This window comes from Meleagris gallopavo, chromosome 4, assembly GCF_000146605.3.
Source record: "Meleagris gallopavo isolate NT-WF06-2002-E0010 breed Aviagen turkey brand Nicholas breeding stock chromosome 4, Turkey_5.1, whole genome shotgun sequence".
Classification (NCBI taxonomy): domain Eukaryota; kingdom Metazoa; phylum Chordata; class Aves; order Galliformes; family Phasianidae; genus Meleagris; species Meleagris gallopavo.
This window is the reverse complement of record NC_015014.2, coordinates 64,654,280-64,664,766: the sequence shown is the minus strand read 5'-3', so window position 1 is coordinate 64,664,766 and position 10,487 is coordinate 64,654,280. Positions and strand designations below refer to the sequence as shown.

General features: G+C 48.7%; 1 protein-coding gene across 1 annotated transcript; it reads left to right on the top strand.

Moving 5' to 3' along the window:
* Nucleotides 1-770: 770 nt before the first annotated feature.
* On the top strand, nucleotides 771-7,718 carry LOC100543462 (T-complex protein 1 subunit eta). The gene is made up of 8 exons (XM_010710562.3): nucleotides 771-873; nucleotides 1,339-1,510; nucleotides 2,684-2,848; nucleotides 3,258-3,446; nucleotides 4,026-4,123; nucleotides 4,566-4,698; nucleotides 5,911-6,117; nucleotides 7,122-7,718. Exons 2-8 carry the CDS (start codon nucleotides 1,424-1,426, stop codon nucleotides 7,344-7,346), a joined length of 1,104 nt encoding a protein of 367 aa, XP_010708864.3. The 5' UTR covers nucleotides 771-873; nucleotides 1,339-1,423; the 3' UTR covers nucleotides 7,347-7,718.
* The last annotated feature ends 2,769 nt before the right edge of the window (nucleotides 7,719-10,487 follow it).

The following is a 10,487-nucleotide window of genomic DNA, read 5'->3' as shown; positions in this document are numbered from 1 at the left end:
TTTTTCCCTTCTCACTGGGCTAGAAGGCTTTTAAACATGCAAAGATCACAGTAAAATCCCACCAGAGTTTGTTAAAAGTTATTTTTCTATGGTGTAAAAAGGAGGAAACTACTTTGGAGCACTTCTCCTGTGAGGAAAGATTGAGGGAACTGGGCTCGTTTAGCTTGGAGAAGACAAGGCTCTGGGGAGACCTCACTTGGCCTTCCAGTGCTTGAAGGGAGCGTATGAACAGGAGGGGGAACGGCTGTTTATGAGGGTGGATGGTGATAGGACAAGGGGAATGGTTTTAAACTGAGACAGGGGAGGTTTAGGTTGGATATTAGGAGGAAGTTTTTCACCCAGAGGGTGGTGAGGCAGTGGAACAGGTTGCCCAAGGAGGCTGTGGATGCCCCATCCCTGGAGACATTCAAGGCCAGGCTGGATGTGGCTCTGGGCAGCCTGGTCTGCTGGTTGGTGACCCTGCACATAGCAGGGGGTTGGAACTGGATGATCATTGTGGTCCTTTTCAACCCAGGCCATTCTATGATTCATTTAGCATGGAATCATTAAAACAGGAAGCACTACAGCAGTTGGAATCTGAGTGATTTTTTGCTTGGATTGTATCTGTGGTTGCATGTAAATGTGCTTGAACTTTACGTGCTGCTTCTGGGTGTCTCTTAAAATTGCTGTACTGGAAAGGATGAAATAGGTCAAACACTTGAAACTGCAGTGATGTTGAAGGAGGGAATGAAAGATAGCATAAAATACAAAAAGGAGTTGGAGATCTGATCAACTGACAAGCATGAATCATTAATCCACCTGTTGGTTTGTGTTTTGCCAGGCTGTAAACAAGATCAAAGAAATTGCTGTTTCAGTGAAGAAGGAAGATAAAGAGTAAGTTTCCTTTATGGATGACCTGGTTGTGCCTTTCTGCCTTCTGCTGTCACTCTGGCTGAGGTCCCAAGGTTGAGATGAGCAGCTTTGGCCCCACAGTGGAGTTGGCTATTGGAATTTCTTGCTCCTCTGGGAAAAATGCTGTGCTCTCCCTTGCAGCCAGGGATGTAGGCCAGTGTTTCCATGTGTGTGTAGGGGAAGCTAAGGACTGAAATAAGTGGCCTGATTTCTGTTTTCAAGTAATAGTGAAGATGTGGCTTTGACTGAAATCAGTGTTAAATGCTCAGTGCTTCTCTGAGAATCATATCAGTATTCAGGTGTTGAATAACTGTAGTTCAAGCTAATCACATTACTGAGATGATTATTCAGATTAAGTTTTAAGCTCTATGTCTTGCTTGATCAGACCATAACTAAGACCTCCATTAAAATTTCAAGGTCAGGTCTTTTGTTTTTCTCCCATTGCAGCGAGCAGAGGAGCCTACTGGAGAAGTGTGCAGCCACAGCCCTGAGCTCTAAGCTGATCTCCCAGAGCAAGGAGTTTTTTTCCAAGATGGTCGTGGATGCTGTCATGATGTTGGATGACTTGCTGCAGCTCAAAATGATTGGAATAAAGAAGGTGCAAGGAGGTGCTCTGGAAGTAAGTTCTGCTGGGGCCTGGGAGAGGAGGCAGTGATTGCAGCTCCTTTCACTTGACACTGGCATAAATGCAGCCTGATAACAACATCTGCTGGGGAGTTAGCAAAGCAAAACACTCTTATCTCTTTGCTTCCATAGCGGGTATCCTTGGTGATGCAAACACCATTTATATAGAGGGGGAATGGCTGTTTATAAGGGTAGATAGTGATAGGACAAGGGGGAAATGATTTTAAACTGAGACAGGGGAGGTTTAGGTTGGATATGAGAAGGAAGTTTTTCACTCAGAGGGTGGTGGAGCACTGGAACAGGTTGCCCAAGGAGGTTTGGATGCCCCATCCTTGGAGGCATTCAAGGCCAGGCTGGATGTGGCTCTGGGCAGCCTGGGCTGCTGGTTGGTGACCCTGCACATAGCAGGGGGTTGGAACTGGATGATTATTGTGGTCCTTTTCAACCCAGGTCATTCTATGATTCTATCTTTGCAAAAAAGTATTTTTTGTGGCATCAGAAAACCATGCAGTTCCAGTTGTATGCACAAGCAGTGGGGTGGGAAAAACTGCAGAGAGAATTCTGGGAAGGAGCTGTTCTAGTGGTGGGCAGGGCAGGTTGTCTCTGCTTCATAGCACAGTGCTGGAATACCTGTCATGTGCAGGTAGGAAGCTGATCTGGGGTTGTGGGAGAGCCTGGTGTGTGATGCTTTGTCCTCCCTGTATCCTACGTAGGTTTGGCCTCTTGCTTGTTCACTTCAGGGGGCAGTGTTGGGCAGGGTTGTCTTGCTGCAGAGCATGTGAAAGCAAACCAGGGCACTCACACACAGAGAAAAAAACCCTGAAGTGCAGGGCTGTGTATGAGAAGTATCTGTCTTCAAAGGATAGAAATGGGAAAGACATCAGAGAGAGAACAGATTGCTCCCTCCCTTGATCTTGAGATTGTGAATAGCATCCTTTTCTGCGGTGTCTTGGGGGATAGAAAGGAGACGATAGAATCTGGTTTTGTGAACAGAGAGAAGAAAATATTTGCTGCTTATTTGCTTCAAAAGTGGGTTAATCAAAGGAGACAGCTGTTGGTGGAAGCTTTGTAAATGAGGACTCTGTAGCAGGGAGTTTCCTTTGGGAGTTATTAACCCTACTGAGAAAACCCTGGGAGGCCGATCCTGACGAATATCCCTCTCTTCAAGGATTCACAGCTTGTGGCTGGAGTTGCCTTTAAGAAGACATTCTCTTATGCTGGGTTTGAAATGCAGCCCAAGAAATATCAGTCTCCCAAGATTGCCTTGCTGAATGTGGAGCTGGAGCTCAAGGCTGAGAAGGACAACGCTGAAGTCCGAGTAAACACAGTGGAGGTAAGAGCTGAAATGGGAGCCTGTCCCTCTCCTGGGTGTCTGCTGGGCTGTCAGGGAGCTGGGCACCCTGTGATTGCCATGTGCACATCTTCCTTCACGGAGATACCTGGTGTGTTATGTTATCTGTTCTGGGGGAAGAGTATGAATATTGTTACCTTTTACTCGGGTCATCCAGCCCCTCTGTATCCTTGGTTCTGCTGCTAGAAGCACTTGAACAGGTGTGGTTCTTTGTCATAAAATACAGTGACTTGTGAGAAAGCAGTTGGCTGCCGTGGATGGCTGCGTGCAGCAGTGTTACTGCAGCCTTTGCTTGAGAAGAGCTCTCCCTTGGCTGATGCTGTGGGGTGGCATTTGCAGTTCCATTACAAATCCTGTGTAATGTGTGTTTGTTTTTTCTCATGCCTGCTAGGATTACCAGGCCATCGTGGATGCTGAATGGAACATCCTGTATGACAAACTAGACAAAATCCATAAGTCTGGAGCTAAAGTTGTCCTGTCCAAGCTGCCCATTGGTGATGTGGCCACCCAGTACTTTGCAGATAGAGACATGTTTTGTGCTGGCCGTGTCCCAGAGGAGGATCTCAAGAGAACTATGATGGTGAGCTGCCTTCTTTTGGCATTAAGACTTTAGACTTAGCTTGAATGGTGCCAGGCTGGTCAGGCCTCTCCCAAAACAAAACAGTCATCATTTACTAAACATACTGTTCCTTACAAGGATGTAAAATGAAAAGAACATTGATTTTTTTTTTAAATTTATTCTTTTCCCTCCAAATGATTATGATACAGAACTGCAGCATACTGACAAAACTATTCCTTGGTGGAATGAATAACTGCAGGCTGATTGCACCTATGCTGCCTTTTTTCCTCTGGTGCTGAAATGTATGGGGATTTGTATGTTGTATGTTGGTAGAAGTTTATTTTCTCTGCTCCTTGCCTGTTCTACTGGCATTCGTTTTCAGCATCATCATCATCTTTTGCTGTCGAGGATTATTTCTGTTGCTGGTAGCCTGCCTAGATACACGATGGGAGGAAAGTAGAAGGTGTTTTTTTTCTGTATCTATCCTGCAGGGTGCATCAGCTAAAAGCTGGGCTGCCTTGGAAGAGTGGGAGCCTGCTGGGCAGATTTGTCTCATTTGTCAGCACTGGTCATGCCACGTTTTATCTTCTTCCCCTGCAGGCCTGCGGCGGTTCCATTCAGACTAGTGTGAATGCCCTGTCAGATGATGTGCTGGGCCACTGTGAACTCTTTGAGGAGGCTCAGATTGGAGGAGACAGGTAAATGTGCCAGCAGGGAGCCCACAGTCCTGTGAGAGCACTGGTGATACTGGTTTGGAAAGTTGGGGTACGAGCATTAGCAGCTTTGAGCATCTCTCAGGATGATGGTGCAAAAACAAAGATTGCGTTATTAATTCTTTTTGTGAGCCTGAGGAATAAGCTTTCGTTTAAGTTTTACTTCTTTTAGATGCATTTATGTTTCTTTATTCCTCAAGCCTATAGAAGGCTTAGTGGTATTTTCATTCATAACTCTAAAGCAACACCTTTTGGGGTGTTGTATGTTGCCTGGCTCAGCTCTGGATCTGATAGGGTCACTGTGGCGTGGGACAGCTGCCGCCATGCATCTGGCTTGGAAGGAATTTCTCTGTCCCCATGTAGTGTTCCAGAGGTGCTAAACCTGCTTTTCCATTTTCTTAGCCCTTCTTGTGTCGTGCGTTGGCAGGTATAACTTCTTCACGGGCTGCCCAAAGGCAAAGACTTGCACGATAATCCTGCGTGGAGGTGCAGAGCAGTTCATGGAAGAGACAGAACGGTCCCTGCACGATGCCATCATGATAGTCAGGAGAGCTATCAAGGTAAGGGCCAGCAGAAGTGCTTCCCTGCTGGAGCTGAGCTGACACCGAGGCTGTTGATCACACCTGGCACAGCTGTAGCTCCTTCCAGCAATGTTTTCACACCTCAGCATTTGGCTGAGGTCTCTCTGGGAGAAACCCAATGCTCTCAGCCTGTAGAGAGGAGCATGCAGACAAGCAGTGTCTAATTGATTAACTCAAGTGCTGTTTCCTGGCTGTGGCAGAATTCTCTCTGCAGCATTGCCATCTGCTTTTCAGGCATGCCTGGTTTTGTCTCCTCTGTTAAAGTGTTGTAACTTAACTGTGCTTGCTGGATTGTGGTGTATTCAGTAAACACCTTCACTGAGAAGGGGAAAGGGGCTCTTTTGGGAGTACTGGGTGGGTGTGCAATGGGAATAGCAGGGCTGATTTAATGTGCCTGTTAGCTTCTCAATCTCACGTGTGCATGTTCTTGCTGCTTGCTGCCTCTGTTGGTGACTTCTGGGAGGGGCAGGTGTTGGCAGCTGTCCTCTTGCAGTGGAGGTGGGCAGGTGACACCAAGAGGGAAGCCTGAGGCCCATGTGACTATGCTGTACTTGCAGAGTTGCTGGTCCTACATGAAGGCTGTTCTCTATATGTGGGTATTTCTGGGTTCTGCGTAATGTGTGGGGATGATTTTTTTTTTTTTCTCTTTAAGCTCAAATGCCCTGAGGGGATGGGAAGAAGCATGTCAAGATTTTTGGAACTGCTTTGCTTTCAGAAAGAACATCCTGATCTCTCTGCTGAAGCATATAGGGAGGGAAAAAATAACTAGCAGCAGAACTTGGCTGCTGAGTGCTGCTGCATATCTAGAGGTCCCTTCCAACCCCTACAATTCTGTGATTCTGTGATTCTGTGATATCTCTTCTGTTCTGGATGCTTCACAACAGTGAGGGGAGCTTATCCAGCACAAGGGAGGCTGAGGTCTGCTAGCACAGCAGTGCACACTATCCCCCTAGCTTACAGGTGGCAGGGAGGAGCTGCTGGCAGAGGCCACCTGAGGTTTTTGACCTATTTCTGAAGCACCCAGCAAAGCTGGCAGGTGCTCCCAGCGGGGATGACAGCAGCCTGGGTGATACAGATTCCCCTGGGCCTGATGGATGTGCGTGCTGTAGGCTTTTGGGAAATGAGGGTTTCCTGCTCTCCACCTTCCTGGAACAAAGAGCGAGCATGGCCTGTTTTCTTCTTCTGTTCCAGAACGACTCTGTTGTCGCTGGTGGCGGTGCCATAGAGATGGAGCTCTCCAAATACCTCCGTGACTATTCCAGGACCATTCCAGGCAAGCAGCAGCTGCTGATAGGTGCTTATGCTAAAGCCCTTGAGATCATTCCCCGCCAGCTTTGTGACAACGCTGGCTTTGATGCCACCAACATACTGAACAAGCTGCGAGCCAAACATGCACAGGTAAGTGCAGGGATAGCCTGCAGAGCTGGTGTCCTTTGGTTGGATTTGTGGTGGGCTCCTGTTCTCCTTCATTAAATGCCGTGGTTTGTTTTCAGATCCAGTGTAGGCTTGAGGCAGGTTTCTATAAAAGGAAGTGATATGTTTTCCCTTTGATCACAGCTGTCGGATGACTTTTTTAGAGCTGGGAGTTCTGATTTGCTATTTAAAAATGCATCGTTTGTCAGGAGGGAGGCTTCTATATTAAACATTGAGATAATTAGTATAAAAGTTGCCTCTGTGATGTGTTTTCCAGAGGAGCTGCAGACTGAAGGTCCTGAATGCTTGAGATCATTGTCTCTTCATGAAGGTCTTCTTTCCTATGAAGAAAGGTTGAGGGAACTGGGTTTGTTTAGCTTGGAGAAGAGAAGGCTCTGGGGAGACCTCGTGGCTTTCCAATATTTGAAGGGAGCGTATGAACAGGAGGGGGAACGGCTGCTTGTGAGGGTGAATAGTGATAGGACAAGGGGGAATGGTTTTAAACTGAGACAGGGGAGGTTTAGGTTGGGTATTAGGAAGAAGTTTTTCACACAGAGGGCGGTGAGGCACTGAACAGGTTGCCCAAGGAGGCTGTGGATGCCCCATCCCTGGAGGCATTCAAGGCCAGGCTGGATGTGGCTCTGGGCAGCCTGGTCTGCTGGTTGGTGACCTGCACACAGCAGGGGGTTGGAACTGGATGAGCACTGTGCTCTTTTCCAACCCAGGCCACTTTATGATTCAGTTCTGAGATGGAAAGCAGTCATGAAGTCTTCTATGACTTCTTTGTGAAGGAGCAAACTTCCCATTTTAAGCACTGTTTTCTAACTACTGACACTTCATCCCCTCGCATGAAGGAAGAAAACTCGGGGAGAATACTGCAAACTGCTCTCTGCCTCTCCTGAAGTATTTGCATGTCTTTGCTTGCCAGTGCGCTGCCCTCAGGTCCCGTTGTGCCGTGTAACCAGACCCTCTTCCCTCCTCTCTCACAGGGAGGCATGTGGTACGGTGTGGATGTGAACAACGAGGACATCGCCGATAACTTTGAGGCCTGTGTGTGGGAGCCGGCCATTGTGCGCATCAATGCGCTGACGGCCGCCTCCGAGGCCGCCTGTCTTATTGTGTCAGTAGATGAAACCATCAAGAACCCTCGCTCCACAGTGGATGCCCCACCTGGTGGTCGGGGCCGGGGTCGGGGCAGACCCCACAACCACTGAGACCCCTCTTCGTGGCACTGTCCTGACAGGGCTTGGCGCTCACCTCCAACGTGCAAATTGGGAAAGAGTTGGTTCCTAGTTCTAATTAAGAGGCCGTTTACCAGATGGTCATTTTGAGGGCTTGCAGGCAACCGCTGGCCTTTTTTAATTAGAGTCAAATCTTGGCGTTGGCAGCGGCATCCTCCTGTGAGGTGTCGTGGCCCAGCCCTTCCTGCACAGCACTGATGCCTTTAGGCTCACCTCGTGCTGAGCAAAGCCCTCTCCAACGCTGGTGGGTGTGCCTGGGGTTGGTTGATATTTGTATGTCTTTCTGCTGGGGGTTTTGAACCCAGGTTCAAACACAATAAAACAATGGCAGAGTTTTGGTGGCCAGCTTGGCTTCTTTTCTGAGGTAGCAGCTTGTGGTTCACGTAGCTTGCAAACTGTTTTCTGTCCTGTTCTTAAAACTCATGGTGCTGGGAGTCAGTCCTGCTTCCCAGTGCATGGCAGTGCTTCATCTCTACGTTTGTTCATAAGGTCACTGAATCATTCGAGCTGGAAAAGACCTCGGAAATTCCCAACTGACCCCCCTCTGCCCTCTGACCATGTCCCCAACTGCCACATCCCCATGGTTGTGGAGCACCTGTATGGACAGTGACCCCCCTGCTCCCCGAGCATCCTGTGCCAGTGCCTGACTGCTCGTTCAGAGAAGAAAACTTTCCTAATTCCTACCTGAATGTCCCCTAGTGCAACTTAACCCCATCACCTATCGGGAGAACAGGCGATTCCCACCTCCCACCACCTTCCCATTTACAACAAGCACTTATTTGATGCTGTTCAGTGATATTTCAACTCGCTTCATGAGCTGGGGAGTGGAGGTGGTGCCCTGAAGAGAAATGAGGAGGAGGACTCTGCCTCCAGTAAGCCCTGAGTGGGTGACTGGTGACACTGGTTTCTTGCTGAGCACTTAGGGCGAGCACTGATCTGTTCTCACTGTGCCACCTGTGTGAGCCAAGACCCCCCACCTCGTTCTTGAGAGCCTTTATTCAACACCGAATCATTAAATAGCTCTTTACACCTTTTTTTTTTCTTCTTTTTTTTTTTTCCTGTAATTCTTTAAATACACATTGTTTACACTCGGCAAAGTTTCAAAGCAACAACATCAAAGTGCGTCTACAGGTGATAGTACCAACCAAAGTGCTAAAACCACGGGTGGGCAGCAGCTCCTTGGGGACACCTCTGCCACCTCTGCTGCCCCCAAGGCCACCCCGTGTCCCCTTTCCAGCACACTGAGCATTGGGGTCAGGGTAACCATGGGATGGAGGATAGGGACGTTTGGTTCTCCAGACACTGGCACATCGCTGCGAAAGACTAAAATAGAACTAGATTTATATAGAGTTAAAAAATAACTTAGGAGGCCAACTCGCTACCTTCCAGGAGGGGGCACGCTGTACAGAGCACCTCAGGCACAGCTCTCTGGGGCTGAGCTGCCACCAGGAGAAGTGCTTGAGGGAAACGATTGCCATTCTGGATATCTGTCGGGGAGCGTGTTCTCTGATTATCTCAAAGCAATGTGCGTTGCTGCGCTCGCTCCCTAGAGCAATTCCACCCACCCCTACCATTGCACATGCCTGTCCCCGGCCCCAGCCTGGGGCTGGATCAGAAAAGCCCATCTTCCTGCTATTGGGCAGTTCTCCCATCTCTTTGCTGCCATGTGGCAGTCGCTCATTGCCACTGCTCTCCTTGTGCTACCATCCTGCTGCGCTTTGGTTGCAACAGGCCATTTCCAGCTGCTAATGTCACCCTGCTCCCCGTTCTTCAATCCTTTTTAAAACATTTTGTAATTTGGCACTGGCTCCCAAATGCTTTACTCCACCTGAACCTGCAGGTTTTCAACCCAAAATGATAGGCAGAAGCCATGTGCCAGCTCCCATGTTGCCAGCTTCATCTTGGATCCTCTTAGAGCTGAAAGAAGTGGTTTGAGAGGAGCCTTTATCAACATTTCTCATGGCTTGTTTTGTTTTGTTTTGTTTTGTTTTAAACCTAATTCAGACCTTTTTGGCCATGTAAGTCCCGTGCCTTCTGACCTGTAAGCTCTGTTGACCTTTTGGATATTTTTCTCTTGCCACCTGCCTTGTTTGCTTGACTATTGAAATCCTTGGATGAAGCCAACCCCAGCCATGGCTCCATGCCGCCAGTTCCTTGATGGGTGCACACAAAACCCAACACATGAGAGAGGCATGAAAACATGGATTTGGGATGGATTTGGCCCCCGAGCTTTGCTGGTGTTGTTCCTCTTGAGACCCCTGTCCAGCCCCAAAGTTCAGGAGAAGGAGAATGCTGCTAACATTGGCTATGGAAGAACTTTGGGCAAGAAAAGAAAGAGCTCCTCCAAACTGTGGGAAGCTGCCAGGACCCCAAGTTAAAGCTTATCACTGCCTTTCTTCACCCTGGGACCCCTGGATTTGCTGGGGATTGTCATCGCAGAGCCCCCAAGGGGCTTCTCTAGGGTCTGGTGTGGGGTTCAGCTGATGCTGCGGTGGTGAAACCCATGGCCACGGGCACCCAGTGGGGCCATGCTGGTGGGATGGGGAGGGAACCATCAGGGAATCAGTGAGTGGAAGGAATACAGAGCCATTAATGAGCTAATTGCCATTACCAACCTGGGCAACGAGGGGACACTGGGAGGGCTGGAGAGACACAGGGCTCGTTACCACCATTGTCACTGTGTCAGACGCCTCCATCCCCAGCTGAGGAAGAGGAGGAGAAGGAAGGGAGACAACCAAACCCAGGCACTGAGAAAGGTGGAGAAAAAGCTCATTTTCCATCTTCAGAGCCTTGAACTTGCTCAGATCCTCTCATTACACAGGATTTTGGTAAAAACGTGGCTTTGCTAAGCCAGAAATCTGACTTTTTGGGAAGGTACCGAGGGGAGGCGGATGGCTTGGTCTGATCTCAGCACCGATGTGGGATGAGGTTGTTCTGTTGTGACAAAACCCTCATGGAGTTGAGGGATGGGGACATCACACATGGCCGAGTCACCCTCCAATGCTCCGTGGCTGCAAAGTCTTCAGACCCGGCTCTCCCATGGGATAGTCTTTAAGCATAGAGCGTATAAACATGCGGAGTATATCGTTTTCCTTTAAAATCTTTTTTTTTTTT

Excerpts from the sequence above, each read along its gene's own strand:
- LOC100543462 (XM_010710562.3), top strand. The coding sequence starts at position 1,424 with ATGGTCGTGGATGCTGTCATGATGTTGGATGACTTGCTGCAGCTCAAA. Across the intron at positions 1,511-2,683 it reads TGCAAGGAGGTGCTCTGGAA|GATTCACAGCTTGTGGCTGG; the intron begins GTAAGTTCTGCT and ends CCTCTCTTCAAG. Across the intron at positions 4,699-5,910 it reads TAGTCAGGAGAGCTATCAAG|AACGACTCTGTTGTCGCTGG; the intron begins GTAAGGGCCAGC and ends CTTCTGTTCCAG.